Below are 25,822 nucleotides of genomic sequence, written 5' to 3' on the forward strand. Positions count from 1 at the left end.
TCGAATCCCAGTCAGCCACTTTTTAATTAGGCCAATTGCTTGGTCTCTCTGGACCTGGTCCTGAGGCCGACCTCCTGTGAGGTCTACGGGAAAGGAAATCTCCTGATACTCCAATCTAAAACCTGCTCTGAGCCCCAACAGGGTTTGTTGCCCAGATCAAATGAAATGGGGTATCTGAAACCAAGGCATCAACGAGGTTTTTCAGCAAAGTCTCCCTGGAGGAGGTCAGACTTTCCTCCACGTGTCCCCCAACCCCAGCCTTTTCTGATCCCAGAGGGAGGCCTCCTGACCACCTGTCTCCCACCCCATTGACAGACAAGGGCTGCACACGGCAAAATGTGCTGGCAGAGCCAGCTGAAGCTTTATTCTGAAAAAGACACTTGGATTGGCTTTTGGGGGGGCGTGGGCAAGAGAGGGAGCCCCAGGCAGTTGACTCCCCCAGGGGTGGGCTAAGGACAGGACTGAGCCTCAGGTCTTTGGTTCCAACACTCCCCTGCACAACTCCTTCTTGCAGGAGCAAGTGAGCTGGGGAGGCTGGGAGGGATGGCGGGAGCCTTTCACTTAGGCAGGATGTCAGAGGACTCGGACACCAGCTTCCCATCACGGGTCTCAATCTTCTTCACAACCACAGCCTTGGAACTGGTACGGCTGAAGGAGCCAGAGCCCCCTCCAGAGCCCAAGCTGGACTGGTAGGAGCTCAGGCCGTAGTTGAAGCCAGGGTTCCCATAGGGTGAGGTCAGTCCACCTGGTCAGGAACAGAGGCAGCCACGTGAGCACAGGAGCCCATGCGCACATCAGGGGCCACGCCCCCTTCTCCCTGCTACTCCGGACCGGATGTGGTCCCCAGGGATAGGGAACCCCCCTGGTTCACTCCTCCAAGATGGTTGGGGAAAACCAGGAGCAGGGCAGGAGAGAGCTTTGCTATCAGCTACGTGACCTTGGACAAGGCATTTAACTGGGCCCCAGCTTCCTCAGCTATACCGGAGGGAACTGTATAGGAGCTGCCTCCTGCCCTGCCCCCCCAGGACCAGGACACTCACCTGAGTACCCGCTGGTGGTCTTGGTGTGGATGCTCATGTTCTGCATCCCAGATTCCAGCCTGTACCCAGAGGACACATGGGATGTCAGGACCAACCCCTGGCCCTATCCCAGGACAACAGGACTCAAGTCCCACCCCTCCCCACCCCAGGTCCCAGGGATGGGGCGCCAGGGCCGGTCAGAGAACGCCCACACCCACCGGCTCTCCTCGCCCTCCAGCAGCTTGCGGTAGGTGGCGATCTCCACGTCCAGGGCCAGCTTGACGTTCATCAGCTCCTGGTATTCGCGCAGCTGCCGCGCCATGTCCTGCTTGGCGGTTCTCAGCGCGGCCTCCAGCTCGGCCAGCTTGGCCTGAGCATCCTTGACGGCCAGCTCCCCACGCTGCTCCGCATCGGCAATGGCGGCCTCCAGGGAAGCCCTCTGGCGGGGAGGGGACGGGTAAGCAGTTAGAGCAGAGTCTGCTTGCCTCCTCCCCTCCTCCCCCTGCACCCGCTCTCCCTTTCCCCTCCTTTAGGGACCCCCTCTCCCCGACGTGGACTAACCAACTCCACCTGGCTCAATCCAAGAAAATGCTACAGGGGGGTGAGAGTCAGGAAGCGGAACGGGGAAACATGAGCAGCTTCCAGCCACTTCCCCGCACAAACTTCTCACCTGGGACGCTGTGCGGTGTTATCCCCACCCCCAGCTGGACTAGATCTCTGCTTTCTAAACTTCCTTAAAGCATCAGAGCCCAATCTTACCCTGATATATAAGACAGATACAATAAAGCAGGCTTGGGGGACCCATCCTGGACCCCCAACCTACCTGCCCGGCCCCTCACACGGGGGCCTCCTCAGCACCCCTCAGCCTCCCAGGAGCAGTCTGGACTCCAGCTGCCCCTCCAACTCCTGACTCTGGTCTAGGATTCCTTCCCCAACCCCCAGACCCCTCACTCCTCCTGCATTATCTCCTCTCACCCGGAGGCGTCCCAAGACCCTCTCCCACCCCCAGCCCAGCCCGTACCTGGCCTTTGAGGCCCTCGATCTCAGCCTGGAGTTGGTTGATGTTCCGGTTCATCTCGGAAATCTCCGTCTTCGTGCGACGGAGGTCATCCCCGTGCTTCCCAGCCAAGGTCTGCAGCTCCTTGTACTGCAGATGTGAGACAAGGAGTGAGGTTGAGAGGGGACCCCCCGGTCCCTCCGAGGGAGAATGCCCTCTCGGCCAAGTCACCAGAACCCAGGTCATCTCTCCCCTACCCGCCTCTACACCTCTGGGCACGGGGACGCCCCTGTCCCCCAGCACTACGCTGCAGCCCAGCTCGCAGCAGGCAGAGTCCAGTTTGGAATCCTGCTCCCTCCTCAAGGACTAGGGCACAGAACCTGCCAGAAGGGGACACCAGCCTATAGTGACGCTGCTCTTCACCTTCATCTGGTACATGGTCTCGGCCTCAGCCCGGCTGCGGTTGGCGATCTCCTCATACTGGGCCTTGACCTCGGCGATGATGCCATCCAGGTCCAGAGAGCGGCTGTTGTCCATGGACAGGACCACGGAGGTGTCAGAAATCTGCGACTGCATCTCGCGGATCTCCTGTGGTGGGGAAGGGAGGTGGTGAGGCCCTGGGCCCGCATACAAGGAGTTCCCTTCTGCGGAAGGGCCTTCCATAAAGGACAAGACAGTGGGAGTTAGGGCTGGAGAGAAGGCAAAGTTCCTAAAGAAGGAAAATGGGTCAAAGACCTGGAATTTGGAGGGAAGTAAAGATGAAATGAGGCCAGGATAAAAGGAAATCTGGCTTTGGGCGAGAAACCAGAGGGGCAGAGCCCTTCCGTGCTCTCAGCTACCAGTATGGCGCCCACAGAGGGCTCTCATTCGGCCCAAAGAATCTAACTAAGGCCCTGGGGACAGAGCAGGCCTGAGCTGCAGCTGGGTCACCACTCTGTGTATGGTGACCTTGGACAGGCTATTTCAGTTCTCTGAGCCCATTTTCTCATCTGTGAAGTGGGATAATAAACCCTCCCTCATGCAGGGGGACAGAACATATAGAACATCCATGCCGGGCTACTATTGGCAGCTGTAATTATTCAGTGGTGGGCCCTTGTCTGTTGGTGCGCTGGGGGCTGGGAGGGGCCTCTGATGGGGCTGGGGAACCTCAGTCTCCAGCGCCCAAGAACGTACCTCTTCATACAGTTGCCTGTAGAAGTTGATCTCGTCAGTCAGCCCTTCCAGGCGGGACTCCAGCTCTACCTTGTTCATGTAAGCTTCATCCACATCCTGCGGGGCAGGGGGAGGGGAGCCTGAGCTGAGTGCCCACTCCTGACGCCAAGCCAGGGGCACCCAACGGCCTGGACTTGGAACTTTCTAACTAGTTGTCTTTCCCACCTCACTATGTGTGGCCTGACCCAGTCCAGTCTCTGCCTCATCACACCTGCATCCCCAGCCCCAGCACTCTTACCTCTGCTTCCTACACACACCCTTCCCTCTCCCCCACTCCCCTCCCCCTCCCCTCCTCCTTCTCCTCCAGGAAGCCTTCTATAGCCAGACCTCAAATTCTACTGCTCCGTTTTCTTAACCATGTTCCAACATTGATGTCCAGAGTTCTGTCCAAATACACCTAACTACCTCTCTGTCCTTCTATGCTAGATACCCAGGAGGCACCCAAATGTCGTCCCATTACTTAGAAACATTTAGGAACAGAAAGCCTCTAGCCTGAGTCTCTAAGCGCCAGCCTCCAGTGTCTGGTGGGGGAATGGGTACTCCCTCACCTTCTTGATGATGACAAATTCATTCTCCATGTCTGTGCGCTTTTGGATCTCTTCCTCATACCTGGTGAGACAGATATAATCAGAGGATGGAGGCAAAGGTGAGGTTGCTGTGGGTCTTTCCAGGGGGACAAGGATAGCTAGAAAATTCAGTTAATGGGAATGCAAGAAGATATGAGATGGCTGGTCTGGTCCTTCTGCCCCAACCAGCTACTGTTTCCCCACCCTTACTCCATGCTATCATCAGCCAGTGGGGGGCCTGGAGCAGGAAATCTCTCTCCAGATCCACGAATACACATTGGATTAGGCATATGAGGAGGATTAGCAACAGGCACTGACATGAAACCTCAGACAGAACTTTCTGGAATGTGCTGGAAATCAGGGGTAAGGAAGAAATAGAGTCTAGGGCTATTAGTATACAAGAGAGCCTGTTGGCTACCTTTGTCTCCCATTTTAGGTTTACTGTGTAAACATTAGCAGATAATTTGTTGTCCAAATTGGGACAGCTCTGAGATTGAAGGGGCAAGGGAGGTGCTATTAACAATGGGCATAAACCTAGACTGTCCTGAGAAAACCTTGTCCTGGGGTCACTCTAATTATATAAGACTGCACTGCCCAGCAAGCAGAGGGCCTTGGTGTCTTAGGCCTCTGGTCCCAAGGGGCCAGGCAGGGTGGGATGACAGAGGCTCACTTGGTCTTGAAGTCCTCCACCAGCCCCTGCATGTTGCCAAGCTCCACTTCCAGCTTCAGCTTCTCCTGGGCCAGGGTTTCCAGCTGCCGCCGGAGGTTGTTGATGTAGCTCTCAAACATGTTGTCTATGTTGCTCCGGGCTGTCTTCTGCTGCTGCAGGAGGTTCCATTTGGTCTCCAAAATCTTGTTCTGCTGCTCCAGGTGCCGCACCTGCACGATGAGGCAGAAAGGTCCACATCGCACATCAGGCCAGGGCTCAAAGTCTGGCATGAAGCAAGCACTGTCTTTTCCCCTCATCCAACTCCCCAAGCAGTGGGGTCTCCGGAACCCCATTAGTGCTGAGTTGGGGGGAAAGAAGGGGATACATGGTTGTAAGAGGATAGCTAGCAGTTATGTTGAAGCTATATTTGCAAAACAAATGGTTCTTATTGACTTCGATTGTAATATTGCAGTCAATAAAAGTAGCCAAGTTTTAATTAACACTTTATATATGATTGAAAAAAATGTAGATTGTTCACAGCAAATAATATTATCATCATGATTATTATTTGGAGTGGCTTTGAGGGACTCATTGACTGTAAGGAAACTGTAGCCCTACAGCCTGGACCAGAAGACGTAAGTTTTAGCCAAACACTGCTACCTGATCTTGAATTACTTCCCCTCTCTGAGCCTGGGTCTCCTCAGCCCTGCAATGGCTTAGAAGAACTCAGGCGAGCCCTATCCAGAGCCCCACCCCTGTGCAGAAGTCACTTTTAGCCAGGGAAGAGGCAAGAAACAAGGTAAATCTGTCTGCAAACTGAAGACCCTCCTCCCCACAGCCCTTCCTTTGAGCTCAACATCCAACCCCACCCTACCCTACCCTACCCCGAATCCACAACCCTGTCCTCCTGTCCCAAACACAAAGGTCCTAGGTTCCTTGGGGCTCAAGGAATCCAGATTTTAGGATGAAATTAAGGCACGTTGGAAGGGAAATTTTTAAAAAGAAAGAATAATAAACTGGTCCCAAGAAGAGGAAGGACTTTTTTCTTTTTTTTTTTTTTTTTTAAATCAACCCAAAGTTGGACTTCTTTTAAATTGGGAGGACTCAGAAGGTTATTTTAAGGGTCTGGTCCAGATCCAGCAAATCTCTCTCTGTAAATCTCTTTCTTCCCCAGCTCATTCTGCCCCAAAATTATAAAAACTAAGTGATAATAACATTTAGCCTTATTAGACTGTTTAATGTAGGCCAAACACTGCTAAGCTCTTACATTTTATGCTTGAATAGGCAAAACCTCTTTGACTTAGGGATTAGCGTGCCCATTTTGTAGATGAGGAAATCAGATTTAGCAAGGTAGTCCATCCAAGGAAAGGGCAGAGCACTGGGAACCTTCGGCCTGTGCTTAGCTACTCACTGGGAGGACCCCAGCGCTAGCAGTCAAGAAGTAAAGTGAAGGTTGCTTAAAGCCAAGGAACCAGCAAGCACTTCCCAAAATCTGGGGAGCGCCGGTTTCCCGGGGGACTCCAATTCCTAAAGGCGCCAATCTGCCCCAGGATTTCCCTCCTTCCGCTCCCAAAATGCCTCCCAGGAGCTAGTCAGCAGGGAGGGGCTGAGCCTCCAGCGCGCTGGGGGCCCTGGGGCCCCTGAGGAGGCAAACCCCCGAGGCTGCAAAACCCGGCCTGGCGCCTTCCATGGGAAAGCAGAGCCAGTTCGTTGGGTGGGAGCCGGGGTAGTAGGGAAGAGTGAGAGGCGACCAGGGCCGAGCGGGGAGAGGGGCGTTAGCGGACAGACGCCTTATCTAAAGCCGTAAATCGTGGGGTTTAACAGGACGTGAAACGCAGGTGGGGTGTCGCACGCCCGCAGACTTTGAATCCTGGATGGGCTTTTCCGAAGCCAGGCCCTGGCGTCCACCCCACACCGATACACGCCCCCAGGCAGAGGAGCGTGTCCCCAGTACCGCGGGCCTCGGCCCCGCCCGGCGCCGCCCACATGGCCGGCTCCCGGGGCCCTGGCCAAGTTATGACTCATCTTGATGCCCCCAACACTTGGGCCCCGGTACGCCGAAGGCCTGGATCAATATTTGCCTGTTTGAATCAAGACAGCCGCTTTCTTCTCCCAGAATCCTATCAATCTCCTATTTAAAAAAAAAAAAAAATTTAAAGCACGGGAGCACTGTTGAGAAGCCCTTGGGGCCATGCTAGGGAGAAGGATGAACCTGAGGGAGGAACTGCCCTCCCACACGCCAGCTGAACAGCTGGGACTCTTCCAGAGCTGAAAGCTTTACAGACGATCAGACCCCGAGTTGGGGTGAGATGGGCGAGTGAGGGAGGGAGCCCCAAGATTTAGAGTCCGAAGCCGCCCGGACCCCTCTCTATCCCTTCCCCAGCCCAAACCAAAGTGCATGGGGCCGGGGGAGGGCGCCGAGACATCCGTCGGAAGCGGGAGCGGTGCCAGAGTGGGTGGGGCCCAGCAGGACGCCAGGGAGGGGCTGGAGATGTGCCCACCGAGGGTGGGGTGACCAAGAGAAAGGGCTGGGATCCTGGTCCGGCCCCAGGCACCGCGGGCCACGCAGGGGGAGCCCTCACCTTGTCGATGAAGGAGGCGAACTTGTTGTTCAGGGTCTTGATCTGCTCCTTCTCCTGGGTGCGCACGGCCTGGATGTCGGGGTCCACCTCCAGCTTGAGGGGGCTCAGCAGGCTCTGGTTCACCGTGACAGCTGTGATGCCCCCCAGACCCGGGGCCCCACTGTAACCTGCAGCCAGACTCATGCTGCTGCCCAGGCCGCCCCGGAAGCTGCCGCTGCTGCCCACCCGGGAGAGGGCCGAGGAGCTGATGCGGGTGCCCGGCCCACTGGTGTACGAGCGGCTGCTGAAGGACCGGGGGCCGGAGGTGGACACCTTGTAGGACTTCTGGGTCACCCTGATGGACATGGTGGAGGCTGGAGAGGAGGCGAGCAGGCTGAGGCACACGGAGACTCGAGGAGTTGCGAAGCTGCTCCTAGGTGGGGTGCAGCTCCCCGGATGGCCTCTTATAAGAAAGAGCCCAGCCCAGGAGGAGGGGATCGGCCTTGTAGCTGAGTGGCTAGGCCCTGAGGGGGCAGGGCCTAACCTGACACCTGCCACCTACAGGCCGGACTCAGGTGGGGGCAGCAGAGAGCTGCGCCCGCCCGGAGCCCACCCCTGCACCACCGCAGAGCCCAGGAAAGGGTAACTCCGTGAATGTGAGACGTGCAAGGGCTGCCAGCCTCTACCTGTTCCCTAACAGAGCCTTGCGGGGTTGGCCCAGCCACTGCAACCCTGGATCCTAGGTCTTATCTCCTTCCCTGCTGTGGGAAATAAATGCACAGACTGAGGAGCAGAGCAGGAAAGTGATCTGTGGCATTTGGGTCTCCTCTGAGCAGCTGACGCCCCAGAGGCACCACCCCGTGTCCTTCGTGTTCTTCTCTCCACTTGGAGTGATTATGAAGGTCTGCCCAGTTTGGAGGACAGGGCTGGGTTCCGAATCCTTGAACCCGAGGTCAACCATTTGCCCAGTCTCTCCTTAGTTACTGCTGTGCCCCCAGCCCTTGGTGCAATGCCAAGAGGGGCTGGGTAAACATTTGTGAAATGAATGAATGAACACACACACACACAGGCTGTCTTCCCTCTGGGGCTGTACATGCAAGTTAACGTGAGGTCCAACACAGCACTTGTCCTGGACACAACCCCGTGTCTTTCTCTCTTCCCAGGATCACAGGATTGAGCTTCCCTGGTGGCACGGTGGTTGAGAGTCCGCCTGCCGATGCAGGGGACGCGGGTTCGTGCCCCGGTCCGGGAGGATCCCACATGCCGCGGAGCGGCTGGGCCCGTGAGCCATGGCCGCTGAGCCTGCGCGTCCGGAGCCTGTGCTCCACAACGGGAGACACCACAACAGTGAGAGGCCCACGTACCGCAAAAAAATAAATAAGTAAAAAATAAAAAGATCACGGGATTCCCTGGGCCGGGCTGAAAGGCACAGAGGAGGGTGAACAAGAGCCAGTGGGCAGGCTGGGAGAGCGCAGGAGAGCAGGCAGCTACGTCGGCGGGGACTTCATCTCATCGCTCTCCTTGCTGCCTGGGGGAGTCAGTCCCATAGCTCCCAGTGGGTGAATCACAGGAAAGGAGGCAGAACTGTGGAGTGGGGGGCACCGATGGTGAGTCAACCTGCAGCCACCTGGGCCCTCCTTCTCTTTCTCTTCCCAGGCCCCCAGATGGCCAGAGGAGAAGGGGAAGAGTCCCTGCACCTGTCTCCACAAACCCGTTATGAGAATGAGTCAGGAGAGTGGGCTGGGGCACAGCACGCACCTGCAGAAGGCTGGAGAATGGGGAGCTGAGTAAGGCACCCCAGGCCTGGGTGGGGCAGGCTGTGGGTGGAAAAGAGGAGGTTTGGGTCCCCGAGGCGGAGATTCCAGCTTCGATTCTCTAATGGCTGGGGCTAGATTCTCTGAAAGATCCTGCAGGGCATGAAGTGGGGACTGGATAGCTGTTAACTAGAGACCAACAGATCCCCTGGGGGTAGAGGGACAGGTGGCCCACAGCCCCCAACCCCCAACCCAGGGGAGAGGGTGACCGCTACCCTGACCACCTATCACAAGGGGGCAGATGTGCAGATGCCTCCCTATCCTTCTCCAGTAAAGACACCCAGGGTTCCAGAGGACAGGCATAGAGACCCCTACAGAGGGACAGCGAGACCAGAAGCCCCCTCCTTGGAAGAGAGACAAATCCAAAAAGACAGACACACTGATAAGCTCCCCTCGGATCACACACACCAGATCACACACACGTACACACAAAAGGACACACTTTGAAGGCCCTTCCGGAAAGACAAAGACAAAGACTCTTAGAGGGGACGCAGAGACCACATCCCTTTCTCCCCTCCCCTCTTTTCTCCTCCCCACCCTCCCCAGCCCTGGCCTCCTGCCACACGGAACCAGGCAGTACCTGTTTGTACCAGGCCCTCTCTCAGCCCCTTTAAACAATGCTTAATTTCCAAGGAGTGATTTGAATGCAAGCTACCCCTTCCCCAACAGACTCCCACACCGTGCAGGAAAGAGACTTCACCTTCCTGAGACCAAAGGGAGGGATATGGGCCCGGTGCCAAATCAGGCACAGAGAAGGCGGAAGGAGAGAGGGAGGGGCTGGTCAGACAGGTATGGCAGCCCTGGGGAGGGAGGACGACCAGCTCCCCACTTCTCCTCCCCAACAGAGTACACCTGGGCAGACTTGGAGGGGAGAGACCTCACCTGAAGTCCTGAGCACAGAACTGCAGCCTAGAGCCCTCCCTGAAATCTCAGCCCCTCCACCCGAACTCACCTGGTTTCCTGGTTCCAGGACTGCCTTTTGTTTAAGGTGAGGACAAAGCCGGCTACAAGGGACCCTGTGGTTTTCGGGCTGTAGGGCGGCCCAGATCTCACCCAGGGGGAGTCCCTGTTTGCTGGGGCAGCCCAGAACACTGCAGGGCCGGAAGTGTTTGCATCTCACTTATCACCACCCTATTGCCCAGAGACCCCAGCCAACCCCTCCCCCATGCCCCAAGCCCAGCCTTGGTGCAAGAGAAGAGACCAAAGCTGCCCTCTCCAGTGGCCTCTGCCTGGGATTCCGGGATGGAGGCAATAGGGGGAGGCCCCAGGACAAGGGCCTAGTGGTGAGGGAACAGAAAACTGCACTAAGGTGGCCCGTGGGGACAACTCCTTGTAAGACTGTCTCTGGCCACTGTGGTCTGCACACTGCTGCCTACCCATTGAAAGGGAAAGTGTTTCTGGTGACTGCCCAACCCAGACGATTCTGCTCCAAACTGCCTTTCCTGGAGATCAGAAGAGGGAAAGAGGAGAGGCGTGCCCCCTCCACCCCGATGGTGATGCTCAGGGTGACACCGAGGAGGCCCTGAATCCCTGAGCAGTTGTGTCAAGGCTGAGGGCTTAGATGGGTGAGCAGGGTAGCTCCTATCACTACATCACTCACAATCATCGGAAAAGATGGTCTGAACACGTTCTTCTCAGTGATCAGGAATGGTGACACAAAGACACCACATTCGCAGCCACGCTATTCACAGCAGCCAAAATGGAAACAACACAAATGTCCACCAACTGATGAATGGAGAAACAAAATGCAACGTATCCATACGATGGTATATCATTCTCAGTAAAAAGGAATGAATCGCCGATACATGCTACCACGCAAGATCACATACTGCATGATTCTGTTTATATGAAACGTCCAGAAGAGGTAAATCTGTAGAGACAGAAAGCAGATCTGAGGTTGCCAAACCACCTCCAGGCTGGGGAGAATGGAGGTAACTGGTAAAGTATGGGGTTTCTTTCTGGAGTGATAAAAATGTTCTAAATTTAATTATGGTGATCATTGTACAAGCCTGTGAAAATAGTAAAAAAAATCGAATTGTACACTTTAAATGGTTGAATTGTACAGTATGTGAATTATAGCTCAATAAAGCTGTTACAAAAAAGAAAAAGCATAAATTAGCCACATATATAAAGCACGGACTTGGTGGGCCAGCAGACGGGTCAGGGGATAGAAGGGAAGGTAGATTCCCTGCCTCTAGGTTAGTAACCAGGGCAGCATCTCCAAAGCACTGAAATCAGTTTAAAAGATGAGCAATTTAAAATCTTATTGTTGGCATGGAAATAGCTGAGTTTAGCACCAAGGCAGCGAGAATAGTTCATTTAAGTGGGAAGCCACAGATGGTGGGAACACCCATCAGTAAGCCACATCATGAATATAATAAAGTTGATTTGATTGTTGATTTTTGTGCCATGTGCCTCAAGGCCAAAATTGTTCATAGTCGATGCTCGGTAAATGGCGACTATTTGTCTTCGTGATAAACACGGCTCTGATGATTAAAGCCAGCCCAAATGGGAATGGACTGCCTAGAGAGGAAGCAGTCATCTGTCCCTAGAAGTCTCGAGCCCAAGGTGTGCTAACCAGCTGTCCACTGGGCTCACTGTAGGAGGATTCCTAAATCAGGTAAGGGTTCGGACGAGAACATCACAATCCTCTCCACTCTGAGAGCCTTGATCCATATTCTTCCATCACAGAGCTTTACGCTTTGATTAGGCATCCACGAATGTTCTCCTAACCGAAATGTTGATTTTGATAGAAGATGTGGTTAGAAATTATTAGAACAAGCATGGGGAGAACCTTCCCCATGAGGTAAACCTTCTTACGGAGGAAAGGAGACAAGCCTGACAGCCTGGAGATGATGAGGTCTCCCACTCACCTTCCCATCCTCACACCCTCGCTTCCACTGACACCAAACCAGAAGAGGCCATCCGTTGGATGGGCAGTCAAACCTAGCTCAGCTGTTAGAGTCCTTCCCCTTCATTCTGATTGTCTGTCTGGACTTGCACACCAAAATCACCCAGGCTGCACCTGCATGTTTTATAAAGCTTCCTTGGTACAGCCAGGGTTGAGCACCTGGCTTTGGCTCTGCTCTCACACCAAGACCTCCAGGAACACACTCTTCTCTTCCCCCTGGAAGAATAGGGTAGAGCCCAAGTCCAGTGCACTGCAGGGTCCCTGCTCAGAAAGGATGATACACCTGTGCCTCAGGGGATAAAATAGAGAGTGGCCAGTCCCCAGAGCCTGACACTCCACTGGGGTGGCCAGGGACATAGACAGAGATGGAGACAGGACCCGAATGGGTCCCACTCATGGAGGGGAGGACAGCATGCAAGAGGCCTGAGTGATGGGAAGTGGGAAGCAGGGAGTCACTGAAGAAGGCTCCCCAGGAGGATGGGACCCTAAGGAAGTAATCACACAGCCCAGCCCCACTACACAGCTCCACTGCAAGAAAGCTTTCCTAAAGGTGTGTCAGGTAACCAGACAGGAGCGCAGGAGGGAAAAAGGAACAGCAAGGACCTGGGCCTCAGCTACAGCACCCCACACACACACACCACCACCCCCTCCAGCACTGAGAATTACCCATGGCCTGGGCTGCTGGGCAATGGAGCTATTGTCCAGAGGTTTTTTGTTCTGAATTTCCTGCCCAGCAACCTGAGGACCAAGGTGGGGAGTCAGGGGCAGGGACCCCAGGCCTTTATTCCGTCCTGGTTTTGTTCACTCATTCATTCACTTGTCCACTCATTTACTTATCAGGCAGTAGCCTAAAAAGTATGGTGAGATAGTTTTTTGGTTCCCTTCACACCAGTTCAGTACAGGTAGGAGCCTCCTATGACCAAAGCAAGGTGTGGCCTGAAGGCTTCTGTTGAAAGGTGAATATTAGGAGTCCTTCTTCACTAATTCAGTATATTGGTGGCTGGCTATACATTGGGCACGTGCTGGGAAGGCTCTGAGGGAACTGGGTCCCCAATGGTCTTTACTGTGTGCAGGGAGAGAGAGACAGACACATAATGCCACTTATTCTAATAGGGTAATAATAATACTGATATGGTACAAAAATGTCTTCCAAGTATTAATTCATTTACACTACGTAAGAACCCTATAAAGTAAGTGCTATAATACCATTTTTACCTGATGAGCCACAGAGAGGTTAAGAAACATACCCAGACTCACACAGCAGTGTGGCTCTTTCTCCAAGGCCCTAACCACTATATCACACTTCCTGTATAATGATGAGAAGCAAGAAGAGTGGTGTGGGCGTTTAGCAGCCCAGAGACTGTCCTCAGATCAGCAAACTGGCACTATCAGGGCCAGGGCTTGAGAGATGGGGGGCATACCTTGATGAAAAGAGGACCAGAGTGTCAGAGTTGGGTCCAAGGGTCCTCCAAGGAGGCAGGAGGACTGGTGAGGTGGAGAAGCATGCTGAAGTGAGCTCCCTCACCGCCACATTGCCTGAAGTTGGTCTTGTCCGGGATGCACTTCTGATTGTCCATTTTTCAGCCCACACCCCCCAGCCTCAGAGAAATCTAGGGGTCTGCTTGAAAAGGGGAGCTCTTTGTGGTCTGAAAAACACCCACCCGGCACCCCCTTAAAAACCCATAACTAGGGACTTCCTTGCTGGCGCAGTTGTTAAGACTCCGCGATCCCAGTGCAGGGGGCCCAGGTACGATCCCTGGTCAGGGAACTAGATCCCACATGCCGCAACTAAGAGTTTGCATGCCACAACTAAAGAGCCCACAAGCCACAACTAAGGAGCACGCCTGTCACAACTAAGACCAGGCACAACCTAATTAATTAATTTAATTAATTAAAATAAACATTTTTTAAAAACCATAACTAGTGTGGTTGGACAAGAACCTTTGGGGAGGGATAAATTAGGAGTTTGGAATTAACAGATACTACTGTATATAAAATAAATAAACAACGAGGACCTACTGTATAGCACAGGGAACTGTATTCAATAGCTTGCAATAACCTATAATGGAAAAGAATCTGAAAAAGAATATACATATATATATGTATCTATAACTGAATCACTTTGCCGTATACCTGAGACTAACACAACACTGTAGATCAACCATATTTCAATTAAAAAAAAAGAACCTTTGAACGCCCTGATACCCTGTACTTGCCAGGGTCCCAGGGTAGGGCCCACTCTCACACAGTAGCTCAGGCACCCCTCCCAGCCCTGGGTGAAGAGGAGGGGCCCTTTCTTGCTCTCCTGACATACAGGAGCAGTGACCCTTCCACACCTAGTACGGAAGAGAAAGTTGCACAACATTGGTGGGGTCATGAAAAGTTACAGGCAAGGCGTGGTCCTCTGAGAGTTCTCCGGGTATCTGGATCTCATTCCACCTCATCCCAGGAAACGGCCACTGCTTAGGCCATTCCCAGCCTTCTCCACGGTCGTGTCGTGACTTACAGGAAATGATCATTCGTATATGGCAAGCTGGGGTAAATGAAAAGGTCTGCTTGGGACTAGTTGTGGTCAGGCCAGAGGCTCTGGCCACCCAAGGCCTCCCTCTGACACTCAGAGGGCTGGTGGGCCCAATGTATCACACAAGTATAGCCCACTCTCGGCACAAATGGTGTGACCAGGCACCCTGGCGGGGAAGCTCTGGTTTGGGGAGACCATTCTGTTCTGATGAAGTGAAGAGCTGAGGTTGAAACAGGAAGGAATGGGATGCAAACAGCTAAGGCCCAGCCCACCTTGGAGAGAAGCCCAGGTGGCACAGTGATTAAGAATCCACCTGCCAATGCAGGGGACATGGGTTCGAGCCCTGGTCTGGGAAGATCCCACATGCTGTGGAGCAACTAAGCCCGTGCGCCACCACTGCTGAGCCTGCGCTTTAGAGCCCGCGAGCCACAACTACTGCGCCCACGTGCCACAACTACTGAAGCCCACGCCCTAGAGCCTGTGCTCCACAACAAGAAAAGCCACCAAATGAGAAGCCCACACACCGCAATGAAGAGCAGCCCCTGCTCACCACAGCTAGAGGAAGCCCGAGTGCAGCAATGAAGACCCAACGCAGCCAAAAAATAATTAATTAATAATCAAAAAAATAAAAATAAATGAGCTTGGGCTTGATGGAATTGAGCTTAGAAAAGAAAGGTATGGAAATGCAATAAGTTATTGGATGAGAACAGGATTCCTGTGGAACGTGAAGGTGGTCATGGGGGCCAAGGAAGGTGTGGGGAAGGAGGGGACACGGTTAAAGTGGTGTTTTAAGAAGATTCAGGGGGCTGAGATGTGTAGGTTAGATAGTAGGGGCAAAAACTGGCAGGAGACTAGAAAGGGGGCTATTGCAGCACACAAGCGAGAAGGCTTGTGGGGTGCCAGGAGCCATGCGGAGAGAAGACGGTAAGAAGAAAGAACCTACGGCAGTTGATTGCATGGCCGAGTCCAACACAGGCACTTCCTGTAGCTCCCTGAACCTTAGCACCTTCTGCTCCAGCCACATTGCTGCACACACTTGTCGTGAGCTGCTGGACTTTCCCCTGCCATCACATTCCTCTCAGTGACGTCAGACCATAGCTTCTTGCAGACAGGACAGCATCCTGTAGTGTCTGAGTATAGTTCCCAACTCTTTTGCCAGCCTCTGCCTGGCAGGGCCCTGACCCAGAGTACATGCCACAGAGGGAATGTGTAGACCCTCCCCTGAACACACAGTTTACACCCATCACCTTACCTTTGTTCATCACACACGCGTGCACATGCACACCTTCATGCCAGCAACAGCATGACGAGGCCGCCGTGAAATCCTCCGTGGTCCTCGGCAACAGATCCAAGCATGGGAAAGCCCATTTCCTCCCCTCTGATCGTGCCATGCTTGGAGAACAGGGTTTGGCTCTTGTCTGACTCTTACAAGGGACCTGGACAAATGGGAGCTGATGCAAGGAGATGTCTGGGATAAGGAGATGAATGAGAACCACATTCCACAGATCTCTTAAGTAGTTGCATTTTCAGCTGGCACTGAGTATGTTCCCTGGAGTATGTTCCATGAACTGCCAGGAAGAAGAAGGGACATTCATCCCTGTGGCCCAAGGGATACGTCCAGCACCAGCAGGAAGAAGCCCCCAGAGAGAGACTTCTGCTCACTCTAAGTAAGGAACTCCCAAAGCTCAAGCTTTGTGCAAGTGCCATGTGCATCGTCATCTGGGAGGCTGTGGCAGAGGGTCAATAGATGGGTTGGCGGAGCCCCAGACACACATCCTAAGGCCAACTATGTGCACTGCAAACTTCAGCTCATGCAAGCTTATAAAGACCTCTCCGGGCAGGGATGGGTACGTGCCCAGGTCCACACAGCTGTGAAGAGCACTGGAATCTGAACCCCGTGGACTCCTCACTGGTGGGACTCACCAAGCCTGTTAATGCATGTTCGTCGGCTCTGCAGCCAGGTGTGACTGAAGGCCAAAGGATAGTGAATGCAATCAAAAGAACTTTGGAACCACTTCCCAACGGTGTGAAGCTGGACACTCTACTTAATCTCTTGATGTTCCTTTTCCTCAGCTGAAAATGCAACTACCTAAGAGGACCGGTCTGAACATCAGGTAAGGGAACAGTGCCTGACAGTTGTAGGTTGTCAATCAACGTTAGCTCGACTCTCACCACACCACCCCCCTGTGCAGCCTCCCCCATCCCTTCACTGTCTGAGATCATCACCCCATGGAACTTGTGTTCACACCCGCTTTGACTCATTTGCCTTGTGAGAATTGAAGTCCTTGCAGGATGGGACCATGTCTCATGCATCTCTGTGTCCTCTGCAGTGTCCACTCAGCCCACAGGAGGTGCTCAAGTGGGAGAGAGCGCTGGTTCGGAAGGACTGAGGCTAACTAGAGAGAGGTGGCAATTGGGATGATAAGAAGGAGTCTCTGGGGCTTCCCTGATGGCGCAGTGGTTGAGAGTCCGCCTGCCGATGCAGGGGACACGGGTTCGTGCCCCGGTCCGGGAGGATCCCGCATGCCGCGGAGCGGCTGGGCCCGTGAGCCATGGCCGCTGGGCCTGTGTGTCTGGAGCCTGTGCTCCACAACGGGAGAGGCCACAACAGTGAGAGGCCCGCAAAAAAAAAAAAAAAAAGAAGGAGTCTCTGGGATAGTAATAAAGGGATAACAAGCAAAACTCTGTCACTATGCAAAACAGAAGTTTGCAAATCCAGTTCCCAGGGAGCCAGCCATGTAAACTGAGCTCTGCTTATTGACACGCCCTCTGCTTCCCCATCTCCCAACCCAGGGTTCCTTTCCCTGCCGACCATGATGGTGGCGGTGGTGGTGGTGATGTAGGGAATGAATGATGGTGATGATGACGGCAGCTTTCATTTACTGGGTTCCCACTAAAGGTCAAAGTGTCAGATCTCTTACATATTTATAATCATAAAATAACCCAGGAGGAAGGTAACATTATCCCATTTTACAGATAAGGAAACTAAAAGTCCTTCAAGACTTGACCTCAAGTCTGGTGTAAGCCCAAAAGCCTGGGCATGCTGTTTCCAGTGACGCTTTCATATAGAGTCATTGTGGATAACCCAGAAGAAATGTCCCCAAAACATTTTTCTCATTTTATTTAGCAATCCAAAAAATAAATATTACATGCATTCATTGAACATTCAATGACCTCTCTTACTCAGTGATCCAGACAGACCTAGGGGACACCTCCTGACCTAAGGGAAAGCTCCTGAGAGCAACGACCTTAACTGCCTTGCTAACTACCGTATCTACAGCATTAGAAAGCGCTTAGAAGGCACCGCACCAACATATGATGAATTCACTAAGGATTGACTAAGCCTCTGCCATCATGCGTGTGTGTGTGTGTGTGTGTGTGTGTGTGTGTGTGTGTGTGTATCTATTAGAAAGGAAGTAAAAGGGAGAGTGGGAGACCAGCTCAGGTCAAGGAAAGCCCTGCTACCAATCACCCAATAATCAACATTTCTTCCGGGATCCCCAGGTGTCTAAGGGCTAAGACGACCCCAAAGCAGGACACAGTGTCACAATCATAGGTCTAATGACAAAGCTGCTGACCTGGAAGGTGGGACTGGGCTTGGTCTGGGCCAGCTGGAGCCAATTTAGCCTCAGGGAAGTGTTCAGCAAGCTCCCACGGCAACACAACCCACTGTGTGCTCCTGCATTCCCAACGGAATTCCAGCCTGAGGCCAGGATTCCCCAAGGTGTCACACAAGTGCTGCCCTCTCCTTCCTTGCCTCCCCAGGTTTCCCAGGTGATCATCTCGGGAAGCTAAGAGAAGCTTGAACGGCAGAAGCAGCCTCCAGAACATGGGAGGCAGAGGAGAGGGCCATTTCCCTACCAGACCAGAGCTCCAGAGCTTCTGGTTCAGAAGTATCCCGCTGCAGAAGTCAAACTCCCCAGGCCTCCTCCTACACCCATGGGGCCATGGGAGCCATGGCCCCCACATGAACCCTCTGCCCCCAACTACGCCTCTCCCACCATGGCCTGACCCTGTTCACTTGGTAGCCAGCTCCTACACAAACTCTCCACCTGGTTTCTTCACCAGACCCTCCTCCTCTCTCTCTGTCGCTCCAGCCTGGTTGCACTCCAAATACCTCCTACAGGAAGCCCTCCCAGACTTTCCCCTCCTGGCTTCTCCCCCAGTCTCCCAGCCTGGACTCTCACCTGGTCTCCCAGAGTTGGGCATGGGTCCAAGTACCCCCAATGATTTAGGAGTTTCCTTAAGGCAGTCATGACAGCTTTTAATCCTTACAGAAACTATGAAATAAGCAATATCTCCATTTTAGAGCTGAGGAAACTGAGCATCAAGGTTAAGAATAGCTTGTGCTCCAACAGTAGAATTGGGCCCTGTCTGCCCCCAAAGCTGGGTCTCGCCTCCCTGCGGTACACCTCCCTCTCTCTGTATCCCTTCAGGGTAGTACCATAATGCCAGGCACTCCCTGCACCACAGACTTTTTTCTTAATAAATTTATTTATTTATTTATTTTTGTCTGTGTTGGGTCTTCGTTGCTGCACACAGGCTTTCTCTAGTTGCGGTGAGCGGGGGCTAGCCTTCCTTGCGGTGCGTGGGCTTCTCATTGCAGTGGCTTCTCTTGTTGCAGAGCACCAGCTCTAGGCACGCAGGCTTCAGTAGTTGTGGCACGCAGGCTTCAGTAGTTGTGGCACACAGGCTCAGTAGTTGAGGCACACGGGCTTAGTTGCTCCACAGCATGTGAGATCTTCCCGGACCAGGGCTCGAACCCATGTCTCCTGCATTGGCAAGCAGATTCTTAACCACTGTGCCACCAGAGGAGCCCCCATAGACCTTTTATAATCCCATTTAATCCTCACAATTAAACCCATGAGGAAAGTACAGTTAGTCTTGTTTACACATTAGGGTATGGAGGTTTAGAAACTTTCGACCCATTTTGTAAGGTCACACGGCACCTAAATGTCAGGAACAGAATTCAACCCAACTCTTCAAGCTCCAGAACTCAGTTAGGTTTCCCAGTCCCACTGGGTTTCCCAGTCCTGAGTCTAACCAGACACAGACTGAAAGACGCTGGAGATAGGAAGGCAAATTCTCCAGGCCAGCATGAAAGCTTTGACTCACATCAGCCAGCACCTCTGATAAAGGAAGATGACTTCCAGAAGGCCTGCAGAAGTTGCCCTGCTGATCTGGGGAGGCCTAGGAATCCCAGGACAGCTGAAAGCTGGCTCACTGGCCAGCTGACTTCCTGGCTCCCCACACTTCCCACGAATCCTGTGAGTTGACACACCCTCAAGCCCTTTCACTTCTGCAAATTCCTATCACCACCTCCAAAGTGCTCTAGGTTTTGTCGTGAGAATTCATTTTCATTTTGAGAATTGTTTTCAGCAATTCTTGGAACAATACGGACTAGCTGGAAAACAAAAATTGGGGAATCAAATAACCTGTGCTCTCCTCTCAACTCAGTCTCTAAATTGCTGTGTGACCTTGGACGGGTCACTTCCCCTCTCAGAGCTACAGCTGTCTCATCTGTACAGTGAAGGAACAGTCCCATTTATTTCTAAAATTCCTTGAAATTACATTTTATTATTAATGACATTTAAATTCATTCCGTTTTTAGAACTTTGAACTTCCCAAAGTGATTGCAATGTCTTGGGGAAAGCATTAAGCTTGAAATCACACTGATTTGATTTGAACAGCTTTTGTTCTCTCCTCTATAAAATCAATTATATGATGATAATATTTGCAAGAGATTTTCTTTGCCCCTGTGCAGTCCCCATATAGGACTATTGCTGTGATGGGTGAAAACGATAAACTCTTCTCCAAGAATTCACCCTTCCCCCTGTCTTTTACCTCCCTCTCCTCCATTAAAGGGCTCCTATGATAAGTCCACCCTCACCTGCTCTCCAGAGTCTACCTCACTGGATACCAACCCATGAACAAAACAGCATCAGCTCCTTTAAGGAATGCTTTCCTTTCAAAGGAGCAGTCCCCCTTCCCTCTTCACTCATCTCTACTCCTATTATTCTGTTCCTTGGATTAGCCAGTCCTCCCTTCTGTCTAGCCTTTTCTCCCTTTCAGTGTGGCACCAGCGATAGCATTTCAAAACTTTAGCCTTTTCATGCCTCCTCCTTCCTGCTGCAAGCCCTCAAGCCCTGAGCTGTCACCTATGAGCTTCTGACATGTCTACTATTGGGTCTCTTTGTGTTCTTTGTTACTTGGGTGCAATTCCATCTTTCTCTGTGCATCCCATCTTTCAAGGTGTGTAAAGTTCACTTTTTTCTCTGAGGGTGTAGGGGGTGGGGGAAGTCAGCATGAATATATATATTTTTTTTTCCCCAAATCCAAAATTTTTGTCAATATCCACAGTCTTTTTTAATTGAAGTATAGTTGCTGTACAATATCATATGTTACAGGTGTACAATATAGTGGGTCACGATGTTAAAACGTTATACTCCATTTATAGTTATTATATGGTTATATTTTAATGTAGAAAATGTGACCTGGATATAAAATGAAAATAAGTATTAAATTAAGTGGAAGTTTAATTTAAGAATTGAAAGGGAGAAAAGGCTAGACTGAAGGAAGGACCGGCTAAGGCAAGGAGTAGTAGTAGAAATGAGGGAAAAGGGAAGGGGATATGCTTCTTTGCAAAAGGAGCTGTGCTGGATCTCTTTTTACTCGGACCTCGAGTGGGGCAGGCCGGCCCAGAAGCCAAGGCCCAGAGGAGAGTGGGAGCGGCAGGCCTCAGGGGGACAAGAGCAAGGTGGCGAGGCCTGGGTGGGAGGAGACCCCCTCCGGGGGAGGAGGTGCTGAGAAGCAGGTTTCTGAAAATAAATGGTGCTCAGACGCCTGAAATTCCTGGAAAAGACTGTGTAAGGCAGGGTCAGGCCCAGGAGGAATGCAGTTGCAGGTATGTCTGCACAGCCCACCATCTCACAGATAATGAGCCGTAAACCTTATCTGTCCACCTCGGGAGAGCTGGGGGAACGATCTCACCATTCCCGGGAGCTCAGGCTGAGTCAGCCCAGGGTGTTGGGAGGATTTCGGGCCTGAGCCGCATACCTGAGTCACCCCAGCGTGGGTGGTCCATCCGGAAATGAGGTGGGAGCTAAGGGGGGCCAGGATCACTGGTACCACCAAAGGCTGAGGGCCTCGATTCCTATCAACCAGCTCCCCCCGGCCAGAAATTTCCCTCCCAAGAAAGTTATGTCCCGGGGCTGGACAGCACCGTATTCCAGGTAGCTCTCTGGGGTTCAAGACAGTGAAGTTCTTGTGACCTGTGGGGTTTCGATCTCTCTGCCACCATGAACTACTTCTCCAGATTTAAAAACCGCAGTTGACTCACCCTCTCTCTTAGAGAACAGGAGCAGGACCCAGAAGGGACCCAGATGGGACCCCGATCCTGTCCCCCTCTCCCCCTCCCACCTCTGAGCCAGGCCCTGGGTCCCGTGGAGGGAGGAGGCGGAAGGGGGCAGTGTTCCCGAGAAATTCTCCACCTCCCTGCGATGTTCCCTCCCTCCTCCCCGCAGGCAAGTGAGAAGGGCCCCCAGAGAAAGAGACGTGCTGCTGTGAATGCCCCCCTCCCTGCAGAGTTGCAGGGGAGGTGACCTCACTGCCCGCCTGAGGCTCCTAGACATGTACACTGTCTCCCTCTGGCCCAGCGCCCCCCTCTACCTCCACGATGGACTCGCTTTACTTTGCCCCAAGGTGTTTTCTCCCAGGGCCCAGGCAGACTGATCTTCTATGAACACCCCTTGGATCCTGTCACTCCCCAGCTGAGCACTTCCCTTTGCCTCCAGAGTAAAGGTCAAGCTCCTCACGATGATGGAGCTGAGCTTTCCTGCCTGGCACTAGCTGCCTCCCTGCCCCAGCCCCGGGGTTCTGCCCATCCTGCCTACAGTTACCCTTGCAGCGCACCGTGTGCACTCTGCAAACATTTACTGAACGAAAACCACCCAGCAGCACCTCCCTGCCGCCGTCACCGCTGTGGGAAGTGGCCTCTCCCACAGAGACCCCAAGAACTGGCCTCGTTACACCCTGGGCTGGGTCATATTTGTCTGAGCGCTCCTCCCTGACTGCAAACTTGAGCCACAGGCATCCAACTGCTGTTGAACACCGGCAAATGAGGCAGTGGTCCATGTTCATCTCATTTGATCCGCACAATAACCTTGGGAGTTAAGTATCATTATCCTTATTTACAGATGAGGAACCCAAGGCTTAGAGAAGTGACTTGTCCATCAAGTGGTAGTTAGGGCTCATACCAGGGTCCCCAGTTTCCAAATCCAGGGCCCTCACACCAGCACCAAGGCACCTCCTCAGAAGCAGGGTTGTGTCTTACATGTTTCTGTTTCCCTCAGTACCCAGCACGGGAATTTGTTTGATTCACAGAATGAATGAATGAATGAAGGATGGTTCTAAGATTCACTTCTATCCAGATGAATCATCTTCTCCACTCTGATCCGTATTCTTCTCCTCCACATTTGTTTTTTCTATCTTCTCCTCTCTCTCACCCTAGGCCCTAAGGATCCAGGAGAAACGAGGAAAGAAGCTGTAATCGTTCTCACTGATTCCAGGGATTGGATCTAGGCCCCAGGAGAAACAGCTCTTCCCTATACCCACCACCCAGCTTGACAGTGAGTTCCAGCCCTCTCCCTATCCCTCCCCAATTCTCACAGGACACAGGTGGAGCAGAAGGGAGCCTCAGGGCCAGCCAGAGAGCAGTGACGGGGTGGAAAGGGGCCTAAATGCTGTGACTCACCATCCTTGTGCCTTCTGGGAAGCAGGGTGAGGGATACCTGGACGCTGAAATTCCAACCCCTCCCCAGAGAGACACTTAGGTGTCTGGATAGGGAGAGGGAGAGCTCTGTTTACCCCAAACTAAGGGGCAACCATGGCAACGGAGGCCAGGGCCATCTGAGCAGGGAGCAAAGGTGAGGGCCCTGCTGACAGCCTGCCAATTGGGCTGTTTGCCCAGATCATGCGAAGCAGGCCTTCTCTGGCTGAACACCCCCTTGTGGGCACAGCCTGTCTTGAGAGCTGGGGAGGGAACGTCCTGAGGAAGTAGCCACCCATTTTACAGATACACAAATGCTCCCATCCCCTCCTCACCTCCTTCCTTGAGCCTTCTCTCTGGCGACCAGAGACAGACAGGCAGGCAGACACTGAACCAAGGGGAGCTCTTGGCCTCTGTGCTGAGACAAAGAGGGAACAGGGAGCTGAGGCAGCTGCTGGGAAGGGGCAGAATGGAGTTATCAGTCAAGGAAGGCTTCCTGGAGGAGGACAAGGCCAAACATAAGGAGGAGGGTGTCCAGGCTAAGGAAAAGACAGTGTCTCCTCAGCTAGTGTGAGACCAGATGCACCATCACTCTTTCCCCTCTGCTAGTCACCAGAATCGTAAACTCTTGGTACCCAAAGGGGCCCTCATGGCTGCCACCACCATCCTTAACAATGCCCCCCTCATCCGTTGTCTGTATCCATCCCCACCCTTTCCTCCCTCTTGGAGATGGAGGTGTCCCTCACTGTGCTCAGAGCCAGGCCCGCCACCTGCACTCTGAACTCTATCCCCTCAGAACCTCGCTGCATCAAGGACCATCTCTCTCTGGTCCTGGAGGGACTTTTCCCCTCTACCTGTATCCCTGCTCAAGGGCTTTTCTACTTTAAAAAAGTAAGGAAGAAAGGAAGGAAAGAAGGGAGGGAGGGAGAGAGGGAAGGAGGGAGGGAAATTACCCTTGACCCTTGACCCCCCTCTCTCCTCTTCCCAATAAAGAGGTCATGTTTGTTCTCAATTTTCACCTCATCCTACCTACTCCCACCCCAGCCACCAGCCATGGAAATTTAAAACCACCCGTGATCAACTAAGAGCCGAATTTGGTCGACCTTTTCAAGCTTTCTCTTATCTGACCTCCCTGCAATATTGGACTGGACGCTACTGATTCACTCCTGAATCCTCTTCATCTACCCACCACTTGTATCCATAGCCCTTAATCTTTTTGGTGGACCATGCGCACTTTTGAGACTCTAAGGCACCATCACAGATTGCCAGCATCTCTCATATGCCTCAAGGGATTCATGTACTCAGGAAACCATCACAGAGGCCAGATTAAGAACCTCGGCCTTGAAAGTTAGTAGCCCTGGGACGGGTGCCTTAACCTCTTCTGAACAATCCCATCCACTCCCAGGGATGATGGCTCTTGGACCCACATCTCCCAACTCTCAGGAGAGTTTCAGACCCATGTTTCCAATTGCCACCTGGATGTCTCACCCAAGTCGCAAAGTCGGTAGGTTCCAAACAGAAGTCATTGTCTAACACCACCCTCCTGGCCTTCCTTCCTCTCATAATCATTACCTGGTGGACAGCCTCACTGCCTCCAAAGCGAGAAAGCTAGGAGTCACCTGAAGCCCCGGGGATGGTACTATAACCTGCCTCACATGGTTGTTATGAGCCTAAATAATGTGATATGTGTAAAGCACATAGGCTCATGCCTGGCACATCATAGGTACTCAGTAATTGTTAATTATTGTGGTTGCTATTCTTCCTTGTTCTTTCCCCTTATATCCAATTAGACACCAAGACCTAACTTCTAACTTCTAAATTTCTCTTGAGTCTATTTTCTTCCCTGTTTTTCCACTGATTCCCCCCTAGTCCAGACATTCATGTCACTTGCCTAGATGATGGCAGTAATCTCCAGTCTTGTCCCTTCCTGTCTTTCCAAGACATACAGCTAGAATGGTCTTGCCAAAATGCAATTCTGACCATGACACTTCCCTACTTCAAGCTTCAATGTCATCCCAGTAGCCCACAGCCACTGGTGCATCCCTAGGGAACTTGTTATAAATAGAGGCTCAGAACCCAACCCCCTGCAGACGTGGGTGGTACCTTGGCACATGTGATCATAGCACATTTCCTGATGTATCTGGTGCAAAATAGAATTGAGAAGCAAGGAAGGAAAAACTCTACAAGGCCTGCAGGGTCCTCCTTGACCCAGCCCTCAGCAACCTTTCCCATTTCATCTTCTGCCTCTTCCCTTTCTCTGCTACCCATTGACTCTTTACATATTCGACAAGTATTTATTGAGCACCTAATAAGTGCAGGCACTAAGGACACAAGGGTGAGCAAAATAGACATGGCCCCTGGAGCTTATAATCTAGTTGGAGAGAATGATAGTAACCTAATAATCACACTCATGAAAATGTAAATATAAACTGCTATACATTATTTTAACGAGAGGAACACAATCCTAAGAGAGTATATTGTAGAGCAACCTGACCTAAATTTGAAGGAGTTAGGGAAACTTCGCTGAGGAAGCAATACTTGAACTGAGATATGAGAGATGAGTAAATTAATAGAAAAGGCTGAAAAAGGAGAAGAGAGTGATCTAGTTATAGAGAATTGCATGTGCAAAGGCCCTGGGTAAGCAAGAGTTCAACATGTTCCACAAACAGAAAGAAGGTCAGTGTAGCCATATTAAGAGGGAGAAAAGGTACAGAGGGAGGCTGCAGAGGTTGAGAGGGCCAGACCATGCAGGGCCTCATCAGCCACTTTAAGACTTGGGGTCTTTACCCTAAGAATAATTGGAAT

The 25,822-nt window shown here is 52.4% G+C and overlaps 1 protein-coding gene across 1 annotated transcript; it reads right to left on the minus strand.

The window, feature by feature from the left end:
* Nucleotides 1-460: 460 nt before the first annotated feature.
* KRT8 (keratin 8) lies at nt 461-7,378 on the minus strand. Its single transcript, XM_027106386.1, has 9 exons — nt 7,026-7,378; nt 4,465-4,673; nt 3,777-3,837; nt 3,190-3,285; nt 2,440-2,604; nt 2,041-2,166; nt 1,238-1,458; nt 1,041-1,099; nt 461-745 (listed from the first exon to the last, which is right to left on the minus strand). The coding sequence occupies exons 1-9, from the start codon at nt 7,368-7,370 to the stop codon at nt 558-560; spliced, it is 1,470 nt and encodes a 489-aa protein (XP_026962187.1). The 5' UTR covers nt 7,371-7,378; the 3' UTR covers nt 461-557.
* Nucleotides 7,379-25,822: the final 18,444 nt, after the last annotated feature.

The sequence above is a fragment of the Aethalodelphis obliquidens genome, unplaced genomic scaffold, assembly GCF_003676395.1.
Source record: "Aethalodelphis obliquidens isolate GAN/ISIS:26980383/991018 unplaced genomic scaffold, ASM367639v1 scaffold8, whole genome shotgun sequence".
In the NCBI taxonomy this organism is placed as follows: Eukaryota; Metazoa; Chordata; class Mammalia; order Artiodactyla; family Delphinidae; genus Aethalodelphis; species Aethalodelphis obliquidens.